A 26,291-nucleotide genomic window follows, 5' to 3' on the forward strand; every position below is an offset into this window, starting at 1 on the left:
CACGCGGTGCGCACACAACCCCGCTCCACCCCATCCCAATGCCCCATCTCTGCCACGCGCAGTCCAGGCACGATGCTCACAGCCACTGCAGGAGGTTGGGACAGTGGACACAAAGTCAGAAACGTCCGTAACGAGACAGTGGAAGGCATCAGAGCACAGCAGTGTGATGAGAAGGAACATGAAAAGCACAAAGCAAAGAAAAGCCGCAAGGCCCCTGGTTATTCCGGCACCGGTCATGCTGCAGCAGTCCTCATTCCAGGTTATGAGATGGAAAGAAAACAATCGGGGACCCCCATTCTTCCTGGGTTTACAATGGAGGAAGCTGCAAATTGCTCTGTTGGAGCGGTGTGAACTCACTGGTGGAAGAATCGGGGCCCAGGATTCATTAGTGACAGAGGATGTGCAAAGACTGGTTAGAAAACAGCTCTGAGATGCACTGCGCCTGCGTTCCTTGGGGATCTCAGGGACCACCTGGTTCCAGCCCACCTCCATAGGGGAAGCAAACAGTGGAAGTGCACCCAGGGGTTCCTCCCGGGGGGTGGGGTGGGGTCAGCTCTGCCTGAGTCTCAGCGTAGGATCGATGCCAACTAGAGATGAGGAATCTGCTCTGCTGAGAACAGCACTCCCAGCATCGCCCCACGCCTCACACTGCTAAGGACAGACGGACACACTGCCAGAGCTACACCGCCGGAATGCCCGTGTGGCACTGACAGACAGCACAGCTCCCCCTGCCATCCGCATGTCATGGCAAAAACAAACAGAACGCAACGAAACAAACAGAGACTTTGGAGATGCCCAGAAGCACAGACCAAGAGAAATGCCAGAGGTGCTGGGCTCACCGGCTGAGTTCAGGGACTGTAAGGAAGAATGCAAGCTCAGCTGGTGGGCCGAAGATCTTAGCTCAAAGTAGGATCTCCCCGGGAAGCTGGGTTGTAGATTAAGGGTGGAGGAGAAAGGACTCATTCTACGAAGCTGCAATCTTTCCAAAGGCACTGGAAAAGGGAGGGTCTGTTCTTCTGACTGCGTTTCTAAACGTGAGATCAATGCAAACCGGACATCAGACATCAGCTCTGCAGGGCCACGCGCTGCCCACACCCGGCCCTCGGCTGCAGTGAGTGCATGTGGGCATGGAGAGCGGGGCAGGGCTCTGTGCACAGCATTGCCTGGCAGAGGAGTGAGACGCATCGCTTGGCTACGAGGTTTGTAATGCTGCAGAGGCGTATCGCAGAGCACTGTTGCCCTAAGGGCCACCAAGCACCCACCTGACTCAAAGGCCGTTCGGGATGGTGTGACCTCGGTATCTCTTTGCACCTGTCGAAACACATCTGAGCCTTACAGTGAGAATTTAACTCGTGTGGTTCACAGCAAAACGTTGGGCTGGAGGGAATCTCTACATCACTGCATCCCATTCCCCACTACCGCCAATGGTCACCTCCTGCCACCTCCCTGCTGCCTTGCCAAGGGCTGCTCTATTGCAAGGACACAGAATCCACCATCCTCCACTCATTGCAATCCCAGGCACCGTCACCTCAGCCTTCCCACCTCTCTGTGAGTCCAAAGAGATAAAAGGAAGCATTTCTTTGCATGGTGGGAGCCAACTTCTGGGACCTGCTGCTGCGTGAGGCTATGGAAGCAAAAAGCATCGGTGGGTTCAGCAATGGGCTGGGTAACCCACTGCAAAACGTGTCCATACGTGGAGCTCATGTCGAGGTTGGGATGCACCCTGTGATGTATGCGAAGAGCAAGAGGCATGGGCCACAGTGGGAGGCAGGCTGGTGGCTCTCCTCATAACACCTGATGTTCCTGTAGCTCCTTGCAGTGCCTCTCCCTTGTTCTGTTCAGCTCTCTCCAAATGATGCTGGTTCAAAACTTGCTGTTGGAGGTCACTCTGTGGTTGGGATGGATGCTGTGTCAGATAGGGAAGGCGTCACACTGTGCCCCAGCTGAGGGATTGCTGGCATCTTTGGAGCCTATGGAGGAGGTTTTGGTTTCTCCCATGGAGAAGCCAGGTACCTGCAGGGCATTCTGCTCCCCTGCAGCCCCCACAGCTCATCTCACTGCATGCTGAGGGCAGAAGCTAACTTCTGTAGGCTCTGCATTCAGCTAACACAGCATAGCTGGGTTGCAGGGGACCTTAAAGACCATCTGCCATGGGCTGGGTGCCCCCCAGCTCAGGCTGCCCAGAGCCCCATCCACAGCCTCAGGCACTTCACAGGTTGGAGCACCCACAGCTCTGAGCCCTCTGAGGAGAGAATTTCCTCCTACCATCTAACCTACATCTGCCCTCTCTTACTTTGAAGCTACTCCCCACTGTCCCATTGACAATGCGAGCAGTCAGACATTGCCTGCCAGCACCTGAAGCCTGCTTTTCTCTAATAGCCTCTAAGCAGAACATCTCCTAAGGACTTACATGGGACAGCTGTGCTTTGAGAAATGCCCTCCCCATACAGAGCAGGTCTCTTCTTTATCCCTCCTTGCTTTCCCACAGGAGCACTTTGCAGGGGAAAGCCAAACCTGAGAGCTATTTCACTGCAAACAGCACTTAGAAGCTCAGCGCTGCTATACAGACAAAAGCCCAGATGGATGGTAATGACGTGCAAGGCAGCGCATCACTCAGGGGTCTGGAAGCTGCACACAGCTGCAATTTGTGGCACTTTGAGTCCAAAAAGCTCTGACTGCCTCTGAAAGCAGAAAGCACTCCGGGTCCATTGACTTTTTCTGCCTCTTTCTTTTGTGCAGGAATGCTGCAGGCCATCCAACACAAAGCCAGCTTCCATCTGAGGCACCGATGAGCCATCTGTGTGTGCTCCCTGAGCTGGGCACCAGCCCCAAGCACCACCCAGCTTGCTGGGACCACCAACAGCCATTTTCTCTTCCAGCTTCCTCTGTATTCTAGAGCTCCTGGGGTTGCCTACAGGCCAACTGTGGGATGCCGTGTCTCAAATGCAGCCTAAAAGAGGCACAAACCTGATGGGAAGCCAAAGCCCTGCTGCCTCCTGCAAAGCCCAGTGAAGCCAGTCAGCGATGCAAGCGATACCTGCTGACTTCAGGAGTCACCCCAGTGTGGGCTGCTCTGCATTGACCCATCCTCGGCTCTCCAGAGCAATGCCACAGCTTCCTTGCTGCTGCCATCCAGCTTTGCAGATGCACACGCAGCTCTCAGACAGATGTGCTGTTTGGGATTTGCTTTGGGATCCTCTTGGATGAGAAGGGCTCGTCACAGGTTTGCTCTCTGCTCCACCTCACCGTCATTCCTGGCCCATGCCCCTTCTGCACAGAAGCATCAGTTTCCTGCTAGGGATGAATGCAGGCAAGCACGTGGCAGCACTCTGTATAGCCTTGCTCTGATTCTACTCTGCAATCCAGTTTGCAGCAGGAAATCCTTTTTCTTCCCTGCTCAAATCCACCACTGTGCTCTGCAGCAAGAATAGCCTCACCCTCTTCCCCAGCCCCAGGCAGTGCACTCCCTGCTGTCCCCAGCTGCAGGTGGGTTTGCTGATGGAACTGAGCCCTTCCTGCCCGGCTGCAGCACTGACCCTCTTGATCCCTAACCCTGTGACCTGCATGTCAGAAGCAAGCCCATCTTCCATGACAGATTAAGTGCCCTCTGTGACAAATGCACTTAAAGCCAAGCGAGGACCCTCCCCTGCAACCTGCCAAGAGGGTGTTTGATATTCAGGACGGCTCTGCAGACGATGCTGATGCTGCCTGTTGGGTCTGCAATGACATTCGTGTGGCTGCAAGGTCCCTGCCCTGCCAGGGGCTTAAGGGGACACTGTACGGTGCTGTCACTCTGCAGCCCTGCACAGCCCTCAGTGTCTCAGGAGCAGCGCTTAGTGTCTTGTTTTACACAGTTAATGCAGGCACGAGTTTCTCTTGGGTGCAACACAAACCCAAACCTCACAACACCTCCCTCCGGGACACTTTCCACTGCTCCTCTCCAGACAACACCTTCTCCAAAGGAAAGGGGATGAGAGAGCATCGTGGGCAGCGCTCGAGGCTCCTGACACAGCCCTTCCTCCTCCCCTCAGTGCTGTCTCCTTGCCATGGCTGCTCAGACACCAGAGACCCAGCGAGCGTGGAATTCCCAGTATGGCAGTGCTAAGCCTGGGGTGGTGATGTGCCCCACGTGTGTGTATGAGCAGCAGCCGGGCGCACAGGGCTGGGGCTGTGGCCATGCCTTACCCTCGGATGTCTGCAGCACCAGGGTCTTGCTGTAGGGGCTGACTCCTGTTTTGTTGAAGGCTTTGACACGGGCACTGTAAGTGCTGTTGAAGTGAAGCCCATCCACCGTGCACATGGTTTCCTTGCCCACATACACCTCCTGCAGAGCAAGCACAAGTGGGCATTAGTTAGCAGGGGCAGCAGTGCCTGGAGCATCCAACCTGGGGGGTGGGAGCAGCCCACCTGCCCCTGCTACTCCACGCTGCATGGGGCAGTTTATGTGCATGCATGTTGTTAAAGCTGAGCAGAACAACTGTGCTTTGTTCCTTCACAATGATGTACAATTTCTATAGGGAAAAGATATGCTGTTCACATTGGACCAACGTGTAAAGCACTCAGCTCCCACTGAATCCCAGAGGAAACCTGCCAGAGAGATGAATTAACAGAGAGCCCAAGACACAGAAAAGCCTTGCAGAAAACAATTTTGCATGCTCCTGGATGGCAGGATCAAAGTGTTCCTTGAAAGAAAACAAAGTGATTTCACCCATGCGGTGCTGACTCACCAACATGTCATGCTTCTGCTCCTGCTCAAAGCAACAGGGCTGTGTAAGCAGACAGCAAACACATCTACAGGCTACTGAAACACCTGGCTCACAAAGCACTGACTTGTAATTAGCAGATCCCACAACCAAGCTCTATTTTTCATGGTGTGGATGGAGGTTCTGCCTGGGGAGCAGCACTGCATGGGGAAGCTCTGCTGCCCTGCTCTGACTCTGGACCCTGATGTGATGCTGCCTGAGGAGCCAATATTTGAAGCTGGCCCCTGTTTCCAGGTGTGTGTCTGTCCCCAGGGCTCCCTTTCTTATCATAGAATCACAGAATGCCCTGGGTTGCAAAGGCCCACAGTGCTCATCCAGCTCCAACCCCCTGCTGTGTGCAGGGTCACCAACCAGCAGCCCAGGCTGCCCAGAGCCACATCCAGCCTGGCCTTGAATGCCTGCAGGGATGGGGCATCCACAGCCTCCTTGGGCAACCTGTTCCAGTGCGTCACCACCCTCTGGGTGATGGTTCCTGCCCTCACTGCTCTGCCTCCTGCCCAGCTGAGTTTCTCAGGGATGTACTCAGGAAACACAATGGGCAGTCGCTGCGCCCACTCGCAGTGGATGGGAGCACAGCTGGGTAATTCTCAGCGTGTTGGATCAGAGCAATATCATATTTTAATTGTGTAATTACAGCAATTTAAAAGCCCTCCGGCCTTGAACACCTCTGTTTGCTGGCAGCTGGCAAGCTAGGAGACTTTCATGGCAATTAGCATACCTTGCAGGAAATATTTAGCAAGCTAAAAAAGACGGAGCTTCAAAGTAGTCTTTCACATTTGCAAGTCATATTGGTCTCTGGAAAGGTATTTCTACCCCTTCAAGTAACCTCAGCCACCAAAAAGCCCATGGCTTGTCTGCACCATCAGTTTCCTTGGGCAAGTCTCACTGTTACAGCGCAGGAGAGCGCTTGCAAGGACTTGGGCAGCTGGCTGGATGCTTTATGGCCGTGCTGTGCCATAGGGCCGGCTCTGTGCCCCCAGCACTTACCCTGAACTGCCCTCCATTGCCATCATCGAGCTCCAGGATGTAGCCTTCCACCTGCACCGTCGACAAGGGGGGCTGCTTCCAGGACAGCGTGGCACTGTTGTTGTGGGTGCAGCACTCCTCCAGCTGCAGGATTGGGGGGGCCGGCACTGGAGAGGAAACTAAACACAAATTAGGGTGACCCTGGCTGCTAGCACCACTGGGGAGGAGCAGGGCAGAGCTGTGCGTGTGCAGCTGGAGGATGGAGGATGCACCCACTGCCCCAGGGCCAAGGCAGCTCTGCAGGAGTGATGCCAGAGCCATAGATACCAACAACTGCTGGGCTTTGCAGAACAGGTCGGATTTCTCGTTAAACAGGAGGATTATGGCATGAATTGCAGGACTGTGCAAAGAGCTGAGCATTGCCCAGCAGTGCTATCTCAGGGTCCTCCCACGGTGTCCCTCCCAAATGTGAACTGCTCATATTCCATCCTCTTCCCCCACAATTGATCAGAGCCACTGGGAGAGGAGAGGTGGAGAACCAGACAAGACGTGGAGAAGCCACAGATGTTCAAGAGAGAAAAGATGGACTCAGCAGCTCCTGCTGTGACTCCGTCATGCCTTGGGTTGGACCTGCAGCAGAGTGCAGTGAGGCCTCCTGGCACAGCCACTGCAGCAGCAGCCACGTTGTTAGTGCCAGCAGTGACTGAGGGATGCCCCTCAAGAAAAATAGCCTCTATTCATGCTTAAAAGCAACATTTCGTCTGCTTCCCTTTGTGGAGCTGAGCCACAGTAACCCTGACACCTGGGGACCAGGGGGCTGCTGCCACTACTGCCAGGGCCACCCAGATGGAAAATGGGAGCCGACTGTCTTAAATGAGTATTGAAGGCCCTCTCTTGGGAGCTCTCATCACACTGCACTTGTGCGCCTGTACTGTGCAAAGCTGGCCCCAGTCCTGCCCTATCTGCAGGTGCTGCAGTGGGACACAGCTGTCACAGGACTGTTCTCTGCTCCCAAAACCAGCCCAAAAACTCGCAGTGGGAAGTGAGAGGAAAGCTGTCATCTGCGTTTTAGCACTGAGAAACAGAAGCAAGTTTGACCCAGAGGCCTGGTGAAGTCAGGCTGAGCCCAGACCTTCTAAACTATGTATGTGGATATGGATGGAAACCTCTTCTCTGCTGCCCCTGACCTGTGATGAACTGCACGGAAGCAGCCAGCACGAGCAGAGAATACCCTTACCTTTCATCTGCACGAAGTCGAGCTGATGGATGGACTGCAGCAGGGGGCCGTTGTCAAGGTTCAGGTCGAAGTCCGTGGTCATGCGGGGTGTGAGCGTCCCTTTGCCCCACTGGTCCTCGGTTAAATGCACCCTCCTGATGAGAGCGTCGGAGATCTGGGGGCAGAAAGCAACCTCAGCTAATGAGGGCTGCATGCTGAGCCTTGTCCCCATGTCACTGTCCCCTTCCCTGTGCCTTCCACACTGCCACCTCTATCCCTGATTGCTGGAGTTTTGGTGGTCATTCCTGCCCAGCGCTTGCCTTCATTGGTTTCCCCTCCATCCAACTCCTCAGCCTGCTCCTGGCTTATTGCTGCTGCTGTCTGCTGTAACTTGGAGGTGATGAGGCTTGGACAAGAAAAGACTGTGGGTAGATCTCAATGAGCCTTTCCAATACTTGAAGGGAATGTATAAACAGGAGGGGGAATGGCTGTTTGTGAGGGTGGGCAGTGATAGGACAAGGGGGAATGGTTTGAAACTGAGACAGGGGAGGTTCAGGTTGGATCTTAGGAGGAAGTTTTTCCCCCAGAGGGTGGTGACGCACTGGAACAGGTTGCCCAAGGAGGCTGTGGATGCCCCATCCCTGCAGGCATTCAAGGCCAGGCTGGATGTGGCTCTGGGCAGCCTGGGCTGTTGGTTGGTGACCCTGCACACAGCAGGGGGTTGGAGCTGGATGAGCACTGTGGGCTTTTGCAACCCAGGCCATTCTAGGATTCTATGATGACGGGCTGGCCCTTGCTTTTAGGGTTGGCAAAGCTGGAGACACCATCCTCACTGCATCTCCTCTGCCTGTGCTGCAGCCGCAGGGCTCTGGCTGTGCAACGCCTTCCCAGCGCTCCTGCAGGCTGGGTGGGAGCCGAGCACTGACCTGCAAGAAGCCGCTGGGGTCGTTCTCCTTGATGACCTCCAGGCAATATTCCATCAGCCCCGTGGTCTGCCGCAGCTTCACCGTGCAGTGAGAAATCTGGTCTCTCACCACCTGCAATGACACGAGGAGAGCAGCGTTGGCACATGGATGTGGTCAATACAAAGTGGGATAAAGCCTCCAGGGAACAGCCAGGACAGCTCACTGACTCCATCTGAGCTGCTGGGCTCTGCTCTCCCATCCTCATGGGCTGCTGTGCTGGAGCCAGGAGCGTTACTTGGCAGTTTGGTATCTCCAAGAGGAATGAACACATCACAGCCCCACCTTCAGCACAGCGATAGCAACCGTAGCAATATAAAATAAGCCGTGCTGAGTGCCTCCTCTGTGAGCTATGCAGAGGGATGGAGCTGAACCTGGGCATGTGCCAGCCTCCTGCAGCCAGCTAACTTGGGCTGCAGAGGGGGGCAACGGCTCCTGCAGGGCAATCAATCAGATCACGTGTTGCTTAATGATAATTTAATCACCTCTGCTTAATCACCTAACAGGAAGAAAAGAATCACGGGCTCTGCAGCTTAGGGCAACGTATCTGTTTCTGTGAGGCAGGGGGGAATGCTGGCTGGCTTCGGTTTGGGGGGGATCTGCTGTTTGCTGGGGCTGCATCGGCATCGTTATCACCACCATCAGCAGCACACACTGTGAGCCGAGCTGCAGAGACAGCAGGGGGAGCTCCCAGCTCGTCCTCCATCCAGAAAAGCAAAGGGCAACCGAGGATTTTCCTGGCCAAGAGGGTTGGACACTGCCTTCCAGCTGCAAGATACACTGCACACCCCCAACGCATCCCCAGCATAGATAACCAATCCAAAGATAGGACTGGGAAAACAATCTTCTTATCTTCTTTGCAGCTTAAATCTCCATCGGGTTGGGTCAGCATAATGAATTTGCAGCCCCCTCCTTGCCCCAAAGGATGCTTTCCTAGTATTACCAGCAGAATGGCCATCTGTCAGCAGCAGCCCTGTGTGTGCTGCCAGCGAGCAGTGTTCACCCAGTGAGGACTGAGGCTGAGGAGCGATGCTCCCTGGCTGCACACTCAACTCCATCAAGCTCCTCTCACCCAAGCAAGGCTGATTCCTGATGTCTGGCCCCTAACAGAGGTCTGGTCCCAGCCAGGAGCAGCAGGGTGGTCTGTGCTCACAGTGGATGAGCCAAACACCTGCTGCTCCCATCCCAGCGAGACTCACAGTGCTTCTGGCTGGAGGTGGCACACTTAGGGACAGGCTGAGGTCACCATCAGGCTCACAGCCCACAGCCCACAGCCCAGGCTCCTTGCCATAGGGTACCATCAGCTCTGGCTGCACTGTGCATTGAGTCCCAGCAGCTTCAGAGCGTCCATCCCACCAGGGCTGCCCCTCGGCAGCATTCCTGCCCTTCTGGAGCTCTGTGATCCTGCTCAGGGATCGAGAACTTATTCAGCTGGAGAACTAGAGCAAGAAACAGCAGATTTCCTCTGCTGAAACAGCGGTTTTCCTCTGCTGCCGTCCCCTGGCATTTCCACTCAGTGGGGTATCTCAGCTCCTCATTACACCAAAATAATGGGGGTTTATGTTAAGAGCCAAAAGGAAAAACTGGAAGCTCCTCTGATTTGCACAAGGGAACAAGGCAAGCAGCCTTGCAGCTTCAGGAGGACTCTTAGGGCTTGCAGTGCTCGCCAGCAGCACCAGCTGCCTTGGGGTTAGCATGGAATAGATGGTTTGCAAATGCTGAATGCACTGAATGGGGGCATCTTCTAGGAAAAGGCCTGTGGGACACACAGCACCAGCTCTGCTGGCAACGAGGTTGGGGCAGCTCCATACATTTCCTTTCTGGTTGCTTTTGTCACTTATCTTCCCATTGCATGTCAATGGAGGCAACAGCCAGAAGCTGGTTATTAATTGCACCCTGTAGAAAGGATGTTTGCTGCGTGCTCACAGCAGCTCCCTACCTTAAAATAGGACATTTATTTCCAGAGCTTTTCTTTCCTGCAAGATGACATTAACTATAATTTACATCTTAATACAGCTCCTAGAAGGCATCTGCACTCATCTCCACCTGAACGTCTTCCTTTTCTTCCCTCCTCTTTTTAGCCCCTTCTGCTTTTCAAGGCGTGCAGCCTTGTGTGAACCTTGGCTGGATGAGCCCTGCTGGGGGCTGCCATCCCATATGAAGGGTCTTGGAGCAGCACTTCATCTCTGGAGATGCCACAATGTCCAATGATACGGACTGGAGCTCCAAGAGGTTTCTCATTTCCTCCTGGGACAACCCTGCAGGAAGGCATGTCCCACACTCAGTGTTTGTGCCATAGGGCATCTTCCTTTGGGGAACACTCATAGTGTGGGGTTTAAAACCTGACCCCGCTGTTCCCCCAGATCCCATTTTTAAAGCCTGGCTCTTACTACGAATCCAAGTTTGGGGGAGGTTTGGGAAAAGCAGGGAGATGTCCCTTCTAAGTTCATTCCTTGGCACAATGAGTGTCGGCCCATGGGCAATCCTGGCCTGGTGCCCGTCTGCATGAAATGTGTGTCAAGCTAAAGTAGGTCAGTCCTGAAGCTGAGCTGACCCCAACTGCGGGCATCCCATGGGACCAGGAGTACAGCAGAACATACAGCGAGCCATGGGCTGAGCACTCAGCATGGGGGCAGCCCCTCCATGCACCACCGGGCACCCTGCATGCTGCCCTTTCCGACACCCTGCAGAGATGTCTGTTCCCTTTGCAAAGCTTTCAGCCCCACAGAGCCTCCAAGCAAAAGCTGCAGGCTTTGTCATCGGCCCCTGCAGGCAGTGCCAGCCTTTGCAGCCTTGGTGACACCAGGGAGGTGCAGCTGCTCCAGGCACAATGCTCGCCCAGCTGGGACCTGCAGGTGCTGCTTTTGTCTGGGGGCTCCTTGCAGGGGCAAAGGGAAAGCTGCTCCAGGCAGCAATGACTCAGGCAGCCCCTTCCTCTGGGTCACAGAGCATGGTGGGGATGGGGCTGTGGGGTGTGATGTGGCAGGGGACGCTGTTTGAGCATGAGGAGGAAAGCAGAGAGGTGACCAGCAGGCTTGAGCCCATCCTATACCCACGTGTGAAAGCAGGCAAGACTCTGTCCCTGTCCCCAGGACCTGGGCTGTGTGTCTCAGCCATGGGGGTTACATCTCACAGTGCAGACCCTCAGGTGGGTCACAGCAGCATCATTTACTTACCTCTGCCTGCAGGAATTAGAAGGGAAAATTAATGATTTCAGGCTAAAAGTCTGCCCAGAGCTGCACAGGCTGCAGAGCAGAAGGGAGCAGCTTCTGGGTTTTAAATAGCAGCCGCTGTGATGCTGCTGACTCCATGGAGCCCTTCCTGCCACACAGCATCCCTTCCCACAGAGCCCGGGGGGCTGCAAAACTCAATACTCCAGGCAGGGAGACTTGAGGGCTGATTTTAAGAGCCCAGCCTGGAACCCAGGGGCTGGAAGTGCACTCACAGGGCGGCTCAGTCAGTAACAAGTGTGGATGGGAAAGGATGGGGAACAGGCAATATGGGATGAGCAAGCCGTGGGAAGCAGATTCCTTCCCCTGGCCAAAATGTGAAAGGTCTCTGTGCTTTGTGCTGAGCAAAGAAAATGTTTTATGCTTTAATTAACCATGCCCTGAAGGGCAGGAGTGAAAGAGAGCCTGCAGGCACATGGGTTCTCCCTGTATATACAGGCCAGCAATGTGGCATTGCCTATTTGGGCTGTGCTTTGTTGTTAGACAGCAAGCCCTGATGCAGGGTTCAGCCTCACAAAGCTGCTATTGTCCAACTCTCAGGCTTGGATAGACCTACATGGGATCCATGGGGTTTAGCTGTGGATCAGAGCCTAATATCCAACCTGCTGGGGGCACTGGAAGGAGGCTGGGGAGAAGCAGCAGCAAGGAGAGTGTGTAGGACACTGAACATGATGGAAATGCTTGAGTTTAAAGGAGGTGTGTGCAGAGCTCAGCCTGTTTTCAGCTGACCTCGATGCTCATGTTGAGATCTGCAGCTCAGCTCCCTCTGTGCCAATGTTTCACTGCTGGGTGCAACAATCACCCTGAGGTGCTCATCAAGCAAAACACGGAGTGATTTCTGCTCCTGCCCTATGACAAAAGTGGCATCTTGCAGCCCCAGGTGCCCCAGGTCTGCAGCTCCTGCTGAAACCAGCAGAACTCCCAGCACTGCATCCTGCAGCACCAGGCCAGGAGCTCAGAAACACACAAATGAGGTCACCTAACAGCCTTTGGATGCCGTTCAGAGGGCTCTTAACGACCCAATCACTTCTAATTGGTGCAGAAATGGAATAATGCAGTGGGAACTACTTGGAGGCAGCAGCACCCTGCTCTGGACACATCAGAGTGAGCCGAGAATCTGCAGCAAAGGGGAATTCATTCAGCTCACGTGAGCAGCACGGAGGGTGAGCAGCTTCACAGCCAGCCCAACAAACAGCAGCACATCCTCACCCCGCTCTGATGCCGGCCCTGCAGAAAGCTCTCTGAGCCTGGGGCTCACCTTCAGCTTATGCTCGTGCTCCTTGTTGACGCGGGACAGCAGCTGGGCTTTCCTTCTGTTGAGGGCATCGATGAGGGCGTCACATTGAGCCACCAGGCAGGCCTCGAACTCCACGCTGTTCTCCTGTGGGTGAGAGCAGAGCATCACAGCATGACGTTCCTTCTGGGGTACTACCAGGGTTATCTTGATGTGTGCAGCCATGGCAGCACACAAACCCGTGCTGTTAGCATACGGGGTACGTACAACCCTGGCTCGTGGCAAACAGAGCAGCAGTGAGCAACCTTGGGTTTGCCTATGGCAGGGTGAGGTCTGCTCACTCCATCACAGGCAGCTTCGGGAGGATCATATGAAAAGAGGCAGGTGCTGACTGGGGGCTCCTTTGGACAGGATCACCCCAAAGCAAGATGAGGAAATCAGGTGGATAACCCAAGAGAGCAGCTCATACCCCTGGGAAGGGGGGGACCATAACATTGCACCATACCTGGATTTGCTGCACCATGTTGCGGAGCTGCACCAGGAACTCTTTAGCCTCCTTGGCTCTGTCTGACAACCCGTTCAAGGCCTGGGACAGCTGGCTCTGCAGGGGGAAGAAGAAGCAGCGTCATTTCCATGTCCCAAACTCATTCATGTGCTGCAGGAGCTGATATGAGTGCAGTAAGGATGGACTGGGATCCCAGCACTGCCTTCCTGGGGCAGGAGGTGTCCTGGTGCCCTGGGAGGAGGAGGGGAAGAGGAGGGTTAGCCATCATCAGCACCCCCAGATGTAGGAAGATGCCTAACAGGGAAATGTTTCTGCTGTGCTCTTAATCCCATTGCATCCCTGCTGCTTATGGCAAGAGTCACCCAGCTGGGGACACGGAGCGGTTAGCCCATTAAACAATGTTAATTAATGCTAGATGACAACGCAGCGCGTGTGGGAACGTGCACGGGGACTTGCAGGCATGCCTGAATGTATTCATTAAGGGCAGCACTGTGGGCACAGTGACAGCGTATGATTCATAGCTGTGGGGGACAGAAAAACCAAGGCCTTCTGGTTCTGTGCTATTCAAAGGCGGGGAGAAATTAAATGTCTGAGTGGGGGCTGTCAGTCCTACAGGTGCCTTCCTGAAAGGCCACTGCCCCCAGAGCAAAGCCAAGCTCCAGAGGAAGCTGATGGAGACCCAACGTGCGCTGGGACATTCATCCCATCACTCAGGTTGGAAAAGACCTTCGAGGCCCCCAACCCCAGCCCACCCCGCTGTGCCCACTGCCCACGTCCCTCAGTGCCACATCCCCACGGCTCAGGAGCACCTCCAGGCATGGTGAGCCCAGCTCTCTGTGCAGCTGTGACACTGCAGCACCGCTCTTTATAAGAAGAACTTTCTCCCTGTATCCAACCCAAACGTCCCCTGTGACCACGGCAGCGTCCCACCCTGACCAGCATCAGTGGGGGAATGAATGAGTGCCAAACACTGAAACATCCTATTGAGCACCGCCTGAAAAACAAGTGAATTTGTTCCTCTCAGATTGCTGGCCTCCTTTCCCAACGCTCTCGTTTCAAAGCACTAAGAGGAGACCTCCGTAATTCACATTAGCATTAATGGGAGTTAAGCATTTAAATCTCTGTCCCTGGAGCACTTAGGAGAGAATCCATCCCCTTTCTGTGCTCACTAATAGCCCTCCTTCCCAGGCTCTGCTGACAAAGGGATTTCTGTTGGGCTTTGACTCCCTCCTGTCTGAGATCAGGGTTGAGCACACAGGATCTGCCCACGATGAAGCGATGCTGGCTGCCTTGGATCACCTTCCTACCTGCCCTGTGCCTTAACACAGCCTGCAGTGGCACGTCATGCCACGTGCCATGGGTGTCTGAATGCGGGCAGTGGGGCACTCACAGAGGGATGAGAGAGGTAGAAGAGCAGCACAGCGACCCAAGGCAAGGAGATCTGCTCCCAGTGTTCTGCTCGTAGGATCTGGAGCTGCCACAGATGCTGGAGCTGAAGTCATGTGCCTCATTCTTTTAATTAAAGCACAGGACCTACAGCCTTCGAATCCTGTGGCAGGCTTACTGCACGCGATGCCTGACTAATTAAAACGGGATGTTTAATTAAAACTCGCATTCACTCAGGAAGTTGATGAAGCTAAACAGCTGCTAATTGGCTTTGTGCTCCAGCCCCCACAGCCTGACCCTGGTGAGGAAGCAGGGCCAGGGGTGCAGCCCCCACTGCTGTGTGTTCGACCCAGCACACAGAGCTGGGCTTGTGAGCAAAGCTCCTTGGGTGCAAACTGCAGGCAAGAAACAACCCCCTGCTTCCTTCTTTGCAGTTAAGGGGGGATACAGGAGGAGATGTGAATGTTAATGCTCAGCAGCCCCATGGCGAGTCCCAAAGCCAGGCTGCTGCCTGCCAGCTGTTAAGGTTTGGATAAAGCCAATTATTTGTTGATAAAAGAACAGTGAAGCAGCTCTGGGTGCTGCAGTGCAGAGCAGAAATCAATTCTGGCAGGCTGAACTTTGATGCCTTATCAGCTCATCGGGCTGTTACTCATCCCCCTGCCCCAAATCATTGTGTTCCCCCCTGCCGGCCCATACCTGCTCCGTTCAGCCCACCTGAGCTCAGCTGACTGCAAGCAGCAGCCAGGAGCCAAAGCTCTCAGCATCACTGTGCTGCCCCTGCGTGCACAGATGGCCCCAGCCGCTGGCTTTGTTCAGGCAGACACTGGGGCAGTGTATTTCATCAGCAGGCAGAAGGGATTCAAAGCTCCAGCCTGGAAATAAGACAGGGAATATATTCTTTGTGAGCACAATGACCTCACTGAAGCCCTTTCATTGCCTCCTGTACGGCTCCAGGGTGCCCTGCAATGGGGAGCAGACACACTGCTCTGCCTCCTCCAGCCTCACCATGGGAATCACTGAGTTTATGCATTTTCCACTTAGGCCTTAGCGATGCTGGCACTGCCTGGCAGCCCATCCGTGCTAGCACGGTGACTCACCCCAGCTGCTGCCCACAGCCTCTCAGGGACAGGGGGCTGTGCTCTGTTTCTCTTGTCTTAAAAACCCACCCGCTGCCTTTCGGTTTCCAGCCCCTGGAATTGCACATCAGGCAGCACTGGGCGCTCTGCTGGAAGTGCAGCACTCGGGGCAAAAACAGCAATTAGGCTGATTTCAGTGCATGTAAACATCGTGCCAAAACCAGGGATGAGAAACCTGCTCCTGCAGGACTGTGGCAGAACAGCACAACACCCAGATCCTGCTGGGAATCCCCACCTGAACCCTATGCTTCCCAATGTGAACTGCAGGAGAAGGGTCCATGGGCAGCCCCAGTGATGTGCTGAAGGTGCTGTCCTTGCTTTGATACAGAATGCAGTCCTTGCTTTGATTTTTATGCAGAAGAAATGAGCACCGAGATATTATTACCAGCCCTTTGATATTGCCCAATTAATTCCTGCCTTGCTTCATTAACACTCAACAACAAATCACCTTCGCTTTTCATCAGCAAAACCTATTGCACATCCCTGCGAAATCCCAGGGAGAACTGGGGTGAAAAGCTAAAAAAGGCCAAATATTGGGGACTGCAGAGCAGGTTGGTGGTGAGGAAATATGGGCAGCTCCATCTGGCCTGCATGAGGCAGGCAGGAGGAAGCAGGGATGCTCTGGCCAGATCCTGGTGCAAAGTGGTGCCTCCCAGAGCAGCAGCAACACGCAGCTCCTAAAATGGGGAGCCAAGGCACGTCTTGTCTTGAGGAGGGCAGCCGTAATGCTGGCTGCTAACAGCACTCTGATCTACAGCTGCTGCCGTGAGGCTGGTGGCATTTCCAACCCCCTGGAAGCACTGGGCTCATTTGCAGCGTGTCAGTGCTGCTGTGCTTCCAGAGATGAATGAGGCTGGTGAGAGGCTGAGGACAACCTGCAGCTGATCAATGACTTCCCCAGGCTCCCTCCCCTCCTCTGCAGAGCACGGAGCAGCCACACCACACCACTGCTTGCACGCTGCCCTCTGAAGAAGCTGGAGAGGCACCATCTTGCCCATCTCTTGCTGCAGTCAGTCTGTGCTGATGGGAAACTGCAGGACATGAATTTGCTTGTGCCCCAGACAGGGAGGTGTGTGGGGCTGCTGCACGATGCTGCCCTCCTTCAGAGCCCCACCACCATAGCATCAGCTCTGAATGAGCAACCGGGAGGGAAACTGAGGCTGAGTCATTGCATGGAATCAGGGCAGCAGAGCTCAGGGCTCACCTGGTGGAGGGCTCTGCAGGTCAGAAGCAAGGAGCTCATCAAGGAAGATCTCCCTCCACCTCTCAGGCAGCCGCTGCAAGAGCCTTACAACTGTTTTAAAGAGTAATAAACTCATTGCACAGCCTTAATTAGAGCAAGAGGCGGTTAATACAACCGGACCCTGCATTTCCTGAGAGGTCTGCTCGGCAGCTGATCCCTGCAGCAGATGATCCCTTCTCAGGTCACTGCTCCTTGCAGCATTTTCCTCTTGCTCTGCATGAGCCTCCAAGCCCTGGATACCCCTTCACACAGTACAGCCGGCCCAAGGGTGGGAATGAGGCTCTCACCTGGCCAGCACCATCCTTGCCTTCCCCACACTGACTCTTAGCAGCATCAGCCCTATGGGCACAACCTCCAGCCCAGGGACAGCCCTACACCCAGCGAGGCGCACGCTGCAGCCTTTAAGCTTTCCACCTTAAAATGATGCCCCGTTTGCCTTCAATCCAATTATCGCCTCCCCACTCAGCTGCCTCCATGGTTACTCGCACTTAAGCTCTGCCATCCCATTACTGCATTAAGTCTTTAAATCTGATTACTTTGGTTGGAGTTAAATTTAAACCCGATTAACCGCCCCGACGATGAATTTTACCTATCCTAACCCAAACGTAGGGACAGCTGAGAAAGCAGGTTGAATGGGGTCATCCCTCCTTCTGCACTAAGGGCACTGACCATCCTTTTGTCTTGTCCTACAGCCTCCAACACCCATCTGTGTGCTGCAGCCCGGTATGGCCAGAAATAGGCTTGACAGCTAGCCAACATCTTGACTTTGCTTTGACATTTAATTGCCTAGAAATGCAAATGAGAAGAGCAGCCACTCGTGACCACCCTGCTGATGGCCACCACGTCCCAGTATGGGGACAGTGATGCAGTGAGCTGAACAGACCCACCATCCTACCCAGGATGGTCCCCATGTGGTTCTGCCCAAAGGTAAGAGCCCACCGAGCTGATCAGAGCCGGGCAGCCCAGCTCTGGGAGATCCTGGCTTTATCAGCAGATCCTCATTTCACAGCCCTGTGCCTCTCTGGCTGCTGACCAACATCAGCAAGAGCTCACACACTTTGCTGAAGGGAGGTTTTCATAGGCACAGATGGGAGATGGCATCTCGTTCCCTTTGGCTCCCAGCACACTCCCTCCCTTCGATGGGGACAAGCTCATATCCCCCGAGCATCTCCGCAAAGCAGGGCTGCACCGTGCCCTTACAGACAGCCCATCTGCTGCTACTTCCTAACGAATCCTTCATCTGCAGCCTCTGAAGATGAGCTAATGTGCCTCAGTGCTAGTCCGCCTTGCCCAGCTAAGATAAAGCAACCACAGGTATCTCTGCCACCCAAACCTCTCCTGTCCCCAAAGGATGCTGCAAACCCCTTCCTGCTGCTCAGCACAGGCAGCACCAAGGCCAGGAGATCGCTGCCTTACTGGCAGTTGCAATTTCACTGGCAGCAGAACACGAGCTGATTATTACTGATTTTCTGCTTTTAATAAGATTGCTGATATCACACAGCAGCAGGAGCTGGGCTGAGAGGGGGGTGAATTCAATGATGCAATGCAGATCGATTGGCCTTTCTGCCTCATCCCTTCCCTCTGCAGCAGGGAGCTGCTCCCCCAGACCAGCTGCCTTGTTCTGTGCCAGGAGCCTTTTGCAGACAGCACAGGGAGAGGTGAGGAGCTCTCCCTGCCCTGGGGGCTGCAGCTTTGCCCTCTGTGAACATCCCCAAGTGGAGATGCTCCCACCTTGTTGCCCATTGGGGTGTCCATGTGGGGACACAGCTGCTCCATGGGGCAGCAAGGCCACTGTCAGACCTTGGGCTGCACATTGTCCTCCCAGGAGAAAACCAAGGGCAGCCACAATACAGACAAACAGCCAGGTCGGAGGAGCAGGGTTCCCTATTTCCTTGTAGCACTGCTGTAGAGATATTCATTCCCATCACCATGGACACCACAGTAGGGGGATGGCAATGCTCACTGCTGCAGCGGGTGCTTGGGTGGCACTCAGAGCACAGCGAGCGAGCTCAGACCTCACCTTGCACAAGATCCAGCCTTCATCCTCTGCTCACCCTCCTCCAGGCACAGCAGCCTCAGCCCCCAGGAGCAGCCCAGGTTGGAAGGGGCTGGATTAGGGATAGGAACCAGGCAGCGTGTGCAGCTGTGGGTACCCAAACAGCAGCCTGGATCACCGAGGCTTCAGGACAAGGAGGGAACAGGATTTGTGGGGAAGGGCAGAGAGGGACACGTGGGGAAGAACCTCGTGACCAGCCTAGGCAGAACCAGGAGTTCCTGTTCCTTATCCCCAGCTGGGGGATGTGATGTGCCCATAGCAGAGACACAGGATGGGCTGGAAAGGTCTGAGTTCAACACACACACAGGTGTGAAGCATCCAAGGACTGCAGCTCCCAGCTCTCCTGATGCAACTCAAGAAGGGCTCTGTGACAAGGCCATCCCCTTGCACTTGGAAGATGCATTTCAAGCAGCCTCTTGAGAGCCCCACTAAGATATTAAGTGCAAATAAAGCAGAAAGAGAGCAGTGTGGGCATGACAAAAGCACTCAAAGGCAGCGCAGGTGGGTACTGGGAAGGCTGACCACACAAACTGGATGGGTCATGAGAAGATCCCGGAGCCATTAATAAAACAGGAGGAAGAATAAATCAGCATTCTGTCAAGAACGGGGCTGAGGAGCGCCTTGAAAATGTTATTCTTTAATAAGAAAGGCTGTATGGCTAATTAGGAAGTAATGATGGACCTGTCAGAGAGAAAGGAGGTGGGACCTGGTGCTCAGCACTGAAGGATCTCTATTTGCTGGAGCTGGGCAATACATCTCTGTGCCATGAGAGCAGCTAATGGGCTCACTGAATCATTGATGGTTCTTTATGAAGTGAAGAATTTGGGAAACACCAAGGGAAGGGAGGGGAGAATCACTCACATTTACTCCAGTGACTGCCTTCTTAAGGGAAAGAAAGAAGCGACCCCAAGACCTTAAAGAAAAGGCAGCCAAAGGGGTTTGGAGTCAGCGTTGGTGCATTCATGTAAATCCACCTCGTTTAAACACAGGAGGAGGGGAAGGAGGCAATGAGAAATGGCTCTAAAGCACAGGAGATGGGAGGAGACCAGGTGGTATCTCCAGCCTCAGATGCTGCTTTGCAGCATTCCAGCTTTCCACAAGAGCCATTTCACATCAGGAGAGGACAGGCAGGGTTAGAAGTGATTGATTCAACACTTCTTTAAAGGAAAACATGAACGTCAAAGAGTTTTGGAAGACCTGGTGCAATGGGTTGGACAGGCAGAGAACCCTCTTGTTTTCCAGAGCCAAAGAGCACCACTCTTCCCACTTGGGTGAAGGGCTCCTTCTCAGTCACTGTTTTGATGTAAGGGGAAAAGAAACCTTTCCCAACACTCTAAGAGAGGGAGACAGGAGCTCTGCTGGTCTTTACAGGCATGAAGGCAGGCAGCTCAAGGCAGCAACACACAGCACATCAGGAGCTCTACTCCAGCTCTGCTGTGATGCAAACACTGTTGGGTGCAGAGAGCAAACCCAGCACAGTGTGCAGGGTTATATGGGGTGAGGAGAATGCACCCAGCAGCAGTGATGGATGAACAGATCTGGTTTGGTGGGATTAACCCAGTGATCTGCTGGAGCTCGTCAGCCCTGACTCTTCATTAGCAGCCTGGATGTCCCTGCTGTGCCCTGTGTGGGCAGGGAACTACCTCAGGTGTGTCCCAGCTCCAGTTCTGTGGCTGCACATCACATCCTGGGAGGAGCAGAGGACAGCGTGAGCACCCCAGATAACTCCAGAGCATTAGCTGGGGCTTGTTCACATTGCAAGGCATCAGGGTGAAGTTACAGAAGCACCGGGGCCTATTCCTTATATTCCTTAGGGCTGCAGCTTTGACGCTGGGAGATTTTGACTGAATCGTGTTTTTATTTAGACTTACAACTAGCTCTGAATACACAAGGGGAAAGCAGCTCATTAGCAAAGCTACCCAGGCCTGTCCTTCCTTCCCTCCCTCCTCATGGGGAGGAAGCTTGCAAGGCTCCCAGCCAAGCAGCAGCGGAAAGCACTAACTGCAAACACAGCAGTACCACGGTGCCATTTCCACCCTGGAAAGGCACCTGCATGCCCAGGGATGGGCTGGAATAGCAGCAATGTGCTTTGTGGTGCAACAGCCCCTCCAAAAATACCTCAGCTTTGCAAAGCCAATAAAGCAGTGCAACACCAAAGAGCTCTCATCCAAAGCTCTGCTCGGAGGAGCAGGCAGGGGTGGGCTGGCCCTTATAGCTGAGTACTGGGGGGTGCACGTGTGGCTATTGTGCCCCTGGGCAGCACAAAGAGCCCTTTACCCACTGCCAGCATGTTCCTCCTCTGCCCATCACACATGGGTGCTCTCATTTCCTAGCGTGGGCTGCCCTGGCCAGGGATGCTCCCAGCACTTAATGATGGGCTGCAGCGATAATCTACCTGCTCTCTACAGCAGGGAATCTCCTGCCATTAACTGCAGAGAACCCAAGCAGCAAGGAGCCCCTGCAGGACTGGGGGATGTGAAGCACTCTGCAGAAAGGAGGTTGTTTCAAAGCAAAGCACTGCTTCTCACAGCAGATGGGCCACCCAACCTGCCCGCACCTCCGGCTCAACCACAAGCAGGGTTCAAGTGAGGTTTTGGTGTCAGCTGCAGGTAGAGCTCCTGGAACTCCCTTCAGAGCTGGGGGAAAGAGGATATCCCTCCTGAGAGCACAAGGAAAGGAGTCAAACAGCCTCCGAAAGAGCATTGCCTGAACCATGGAGGGATCTATGCTCAAGCCACTGTAAGCCACTTTAACACCGAGTTTAGAGTTTGCTCCCATTGCCAATTCAGAATGATTTCAGGCTGGGGATGTGGTGACAGGAGACTCCTGGGTGACACTCTGCATTGCCTCCTCACTCCAGGAGAGAGGGACACAAACCAGTCCATGGGAGAAGGACTGGCCCCAGCCAACCCCAGCCACGTGCTGAGACGCCTTTGGGACATCCAAGCACAGTTGGTGCAGCACAGCACTGTCCTCTCAAATCCTGGAGCATTCCATAGAATCACAGCATGGCCTGGGTTGCAAAGGCCCACAGTGCCCATCCAGCTCCAACCCCCTGCTGTGTGCAGGGTCACCAACCAGCAGCCCAGGCTGCCCAGAGCCACATCCAGCCTGGCCTTGAATGCCTGCAGGGATGGGGCATCCACAGCCTCATTTTCAGGGCTTCCCACTGGAACTGACAAAGCTGCAGTGATTTACCCTGCTCCAAGATGGCCCAGAGCCCATTTTCCTTGCAAATACCTAAGTGGGCGTCTCCTGGCATTGAGCACGGCGCTGGCTCCAAGAACGTCTTGTAGAACTTGCTGTACCACATTACCTTTGATTAATGGGATATTCTTGGATGCTCGTTCCTCTGTTAACTGAGGTTAAGCACAGCGGGAAGGCTTGCTTGACAGAAAGCTGTTTGCTAAATAAATACTCACGTGAGAAGGCAGTGTCACCTCCAGATCTGGGACCGGGGCTTATGGATATTGAGGGCAGTTCTTTACTGTGAGAGTGGTGAGGTGCTGGAACAGCTGCCCAGAGAGGCTGTGGATGCCCCGTCCATCCCTGGAGGTGTTCAAGGCCAGGTTGGATGGGGCCCTGGGCAGCCTGGGCTGGTATCAATGTGGAGGTTGGTGGCCCTGCCTGTGGTGGGGGGTTGGAGCTTCGTGATCCTTGAGGTCCCTTCTGACCCAAGGCGTTCTATGATTCTATGACTGACAAGCTGTGCACACCCACTGACCCCGGTGACACTGCTGGCTGTCCTCTGACTTCACCCCCAGCTCCAGGCCACAGGAGAACAAAGCAGCAGGAGGCTGCATGGCACGGCCAGAGGAGGATGGGTGGTCCCTGTGCTGTAGATGTGGCGATGGCAGTGGGAATCCAGAAGGCCAGCAAAGCAAGGCTTGGGAAAGTGCAATGGGAAAAGAGAAAGGATTCTCACTGTTTCTCTCTCAGAAGCAAATATTTTCCTTTGCAAATGCAAACAGACCTTTGTCTGGTAGCAACCCCCTGGAGTTTCCCACCAGCACCAGGCGGTGATGGATAACCCTGTCTCCTTGTTGCTGCCTTGGAGCTGATGCTGACTATGCCCAAGGCAGGAGCAATGGGGCAATGCAGTATTTCCCACCCTCTGGTTTGTCCCAAAGGTACAAAGCAATCAGGCTCAGCATTCACAGAGCTCCCCTGCATCTCAGTAAGGCTGCATCAGTGCATGAGCTGGGGGCTAGGTAACACAGCTGCTACATAGCTGCTAACCATCATTACAGCAGCCAGCAGGGCCAGCCTCCACTGCAAGGAGTGCAGGGATGCAGTGGGGATCCACGATCTGAGCACAGTTTTGGGGCTGGGGGGGCTGGGAGGTCCCTTCCAACCCAACCACTCCCTCATTCTGGGTTTTTCTCTCTCTCACCATCAGCTGCCAGGCCTGCCCTCACCACACACTTCTCAGCAAGCACAAGAGGGACTTGGATGTGTGAGGAATTCATGAGCCAGCTCCATCTTGTGCTCCTGCTTCTGACGTGCCGAGCAGCACCACGTCTTCCCAGGGCAAAACCCGGACAGCTCTGATACGTATAGAAAACTGGGACAATTCAGATTAAAACTGTTTCCTTCTTTGCTTCTCTTGAACATTCACCCCTCTCCCAACAGCTGTCCTGATGGGAAGACAGGAACAGAGAGGATTCCCAGCTTAGAAACCCGAGCTCCCTGCTTTATATGACATCATGCCTCAGCACCAATTATTCTGAAATGATCTGAAATGAACTGGAACAGGTTGCCCAAGGAGGCTGTGGATGCCCCATCCCTGCAGGCATTCAAGGCCAGGCTGGATGTGGCTCTGGGCAGCCTGGGCTGCTGGTTGGTGACCCTGCACACAGCAGGGGGTTGGAGCTGGATGAGCACTGTGGGACTTTGCAACCCAGGCCACTGACTCAGCAGTGATTGACAAGGCCTGGCAGCCCTGCACTGACACAGCTTGATGGAGCAGCAGCCCAGCAAGCCATGCTCAGGTCAGCATGAGCTTCAGTGAGGATCACATTCATCTCAGCTCACAAACAACAAGCACAGATGCATCGTGAGGCTTATTTTGCACAGAGCTCTATGATATGAGAGAGGAATCAACAGCTGACACCTTTCTCCTTCTCATGGCCTGTAGGGGTGTTGCAGGCACTGATGACAGCAGGAAGATGGGGCAGAAAGGGGCAGCCACCTCTGGACCGTGCTACTCAAAGCACCTGTGGGGCTCCAGCTCCAATTCACAGGCTGTTGGCTCTGGGTGCACAGCCCGAACCCAGGAGACAGCCTAACTCATCCAAAGCTGGGGCAGTCTCACTACACAGCATCTCAGGGAGCTCTCCTGAGCTCTGCAGGTGAAATCATTCCTTCAAATCAAAGCATAAATAAATCACATTTACTGCCAACAGAACTCTTTTTGCTCCCCTAATGAACAGGCAGTGGGAAACGACAGTGAATTCGGGCCCTGTCTTATCCCAAAACCAAACTGACCACCTGCAGAAAGGCAGGAAAGACTTCACGGTTGGATTTTCAGGTAGATGCATGGAAACTCTCAGCAGCAGCAACACGGCAGCTCCATGCCTGGCAGCATCAGTGAGATACTGCATTGGTGCTCCCTGCAGGGCGAGCCTGGTTAGCATGGAGTGTGAGGGCTGACCCCGCAGCACCTGAGTGCACAGAGTCACCCAGGTCTGCTCAGCTGGATCTGTACCTGGCAATGGGGAGGTGAGTGCTGGTGTGATGGTGGCAGCTCTGTCCGCAGCCCCAGCAGCCTCTCCATCATCAGGGCCCTGTGTGGGAGTGACTGCACCTCGAGCTGATCAGCATGCAGGGGATGCCACCCTCCTCCTCCTCCCCATGAGTCAGTGTGCAGGAGGCAGGCAGCCCTTCCTCACCATCGCTGTGCTGCAGGTCGGCTTTGCACTGAATGCCCAAGGAGGCTGTGGATGCCCCATCCCTGCAGGCATTCAAGGCCAGGCTGGATGTGGCTCTGGGCAGCCTGGGCTGCTGGTTGGTGACCCTGCACACAGCAGGGGGTCGGAACAAGGTGATCATTGCGGTACTTTGCAACTCCGGCCATTCTACGGTCCTACAAATGGTTCACAACTAGAAGAAGGGAGAACCACCACTCCCTGGGCAGCTGTGCCACTCCAGCAGCTCCCGACCCAACCTGGTGCAACATCAGGCACCTCCTCATCCTGAGCTGGCCAGGGGGAATCCTTCACTCAGAGGGCGGCGATCCCCCGACACTGCGGTGCCTCATCCCTAGAGATGCCCGAGGCCATGGATGGGCTGCGGGCAGCCCGAGCCGGGGGGCGCCCATCCCACGGCAGGGCTGGGGCTGTGGGCCATCAGAGCCCTTCCAACCCAACACGCCGCGATCGCAGCCCGCGCCCCCTCACCTTGTGCAGCTTCCACATGGCCCCCAGCGCCTTCACCTCGTGGCTGGAGTGCTTGCCCTCCTCCAGGCACTGGTAGCACACGGGGCTCTTGCACTGCACGCAGTACATGCTGTGGTTCTCCAGCTCGTGGTCGGTGCACGTGGAGATCTTGCGGGGGCTCAGCCGGCGGCTGACCCGTCCCTGCGCGGGCGGCACCAGGCGGTGTTTGGCCAGGGGCCCTCGGGGCGGGTGGCATCGCATCCGGCACGGCTCGCAGTAGAACACGTCGCACTGCTCGCACATGACGGCCGCTTCCTTGGGCGCCTTCTCGCACAGCTGGCAGCGCAGCGCCGCCGCCCGGCCCTGCTGGTAGCGGTCGATGACGCCCTCGAGCAGCCGGTTGCGGGGGAAGCCGCGCAGCCCGCGCTCGTCCAGCACCAGGCTGCGGTGGCACTGCGGGCACGTCAGACACGCGTTGCGGGGCGGAGGAGGCGGAGGGGCCAGAGCGGCGGGGGGCGGCGGGGCGGCGGGGGGGAAGACCCGCACTCCGTTCGGGGACTTCTGGCACGGCGTGGTGGGGGCGCTGGCGAAGCCGCCGTAGGAGCCGTAGCCGCTGTCCGCCTCGCTGTACAGGCTCATCTTATCCAGGTCCAGGTAGTCGTAGTCGGACACGGCCGAGCCCGACGCGCGGCGGCTCTGCGGGGATTCCGAGTCCGGCGTCTGCACCAGGATGTTGCGGGCGCACGCCTGGCACAGGTTGTGCGAGCAGGGCAGGATGATGGGCTCGCGGTAGAAGGAGCCGCACACCGGGCATTTCAGCTCCTCCTCCATCTCTTCCATAGGGGGGAACGAGGCGACGCGCGGCTCCGGCCGCGGCTCAGCCCGTGGGTCCCGCACGGCTCCGCGCCCAGCGCCCACTGCACGAACCCGCACGGCGCCCCGCCTCGCCCCGCCCCTCCCCGCCCCGCGTCCTCTCATTGGTCCGATCTCAGCGCGGAGGCGGCCTGCGCGTCGCTATTGGCTGCACGTCCTGTCCGTCATGCGGCGCCCGGCGGTGCTGGTGGGGGCTGTCCTCGGGTGCGGGGTCGCGGCTGTGGCGGCCGGTTCCGCCGCAGTGCCGGTGTCACACGGCACAACGCACCCCCCGGCCGCCCCCTGTGCCCCCCCTGTGCCCCATCCGTACCGCCCGGCCCCCTCTGTGCCCCCCAAGATGG

General features: G+C 55.4%; 1 protein-coding gene across 20 annotated transcripts in view; it reads right to left on the reverse strand.

Annotated features, from left to right (window-relative positions):
- The window catches only part of TRIM9 (tripartite motif containing 9), a 31,477-nt gene extending 5,438 nt beyond the window's left edge, over positions 1 to 26,039 (reverse strand). For 6 of the 20 annotated variants that reach the window (XM_085549751.1, XM_085549750.1, XM_085549747.1 and 3 more), the window contains exons 1-8: positions 25,099 to 26,036; positions 12,877 to 12,972; positions 12,396 to 12,518; positions 7,872 to 7,982; positions 6,967 to 7,120; positions 5,751 to 5,908; positions 4,186 to 4,324; positions 840 to 1,028 (exon numbers count right to left, since the gene is read on the reverse strand). In XM_085549751.1, coding sequence (XP_085405877.1) covers positions 840 to 1,028; positions 4,186 to 4,324; positions 5,751 to 5,908; positions 6,967 to 7,120; positions 7,872 to 7,982; positions 12,396 to 12,518; positions 12,877 to 12,972; positions 25,099 to 25,917 — 1,789 coding nt within the window. In that variant the 5' untranslated portion in view covers positions 25,918 to 26,036. Of the gene's footprint in view, positions 1 to 839; positions 1,029 to 1,124; positions 1,312 to 4,185; positions 4,325 to 5,750; positions 5,909 to 6,966; positions 7,121 to 7,871; positions 7,983 to 12,395; positions 12,519 to 12,876; positions 12,973 to 25,098 lie in introns of those variants that run through there. The other 14 variants (XM_085549759.1, XM_085549757.1, XM_085549755.1 and 11 more) reach the window with 4 other exon arrangements.
- Positions 26,040 to 26,291: the final 252 nt, after the last annotated feature.

This window comes from Coturnix japonica, chromosome 5 (genome assembly GCF_054131305.1).
Source record: "Coturnix japonica strain WE chromosome 5, WE-NBRP24, whole genome shotgun sequence".
NCBI lineage: Eukaryota > Metazoa > Chordata > Aves > Galliformes > Phasianidae > Coturnix > Coturnix japonica.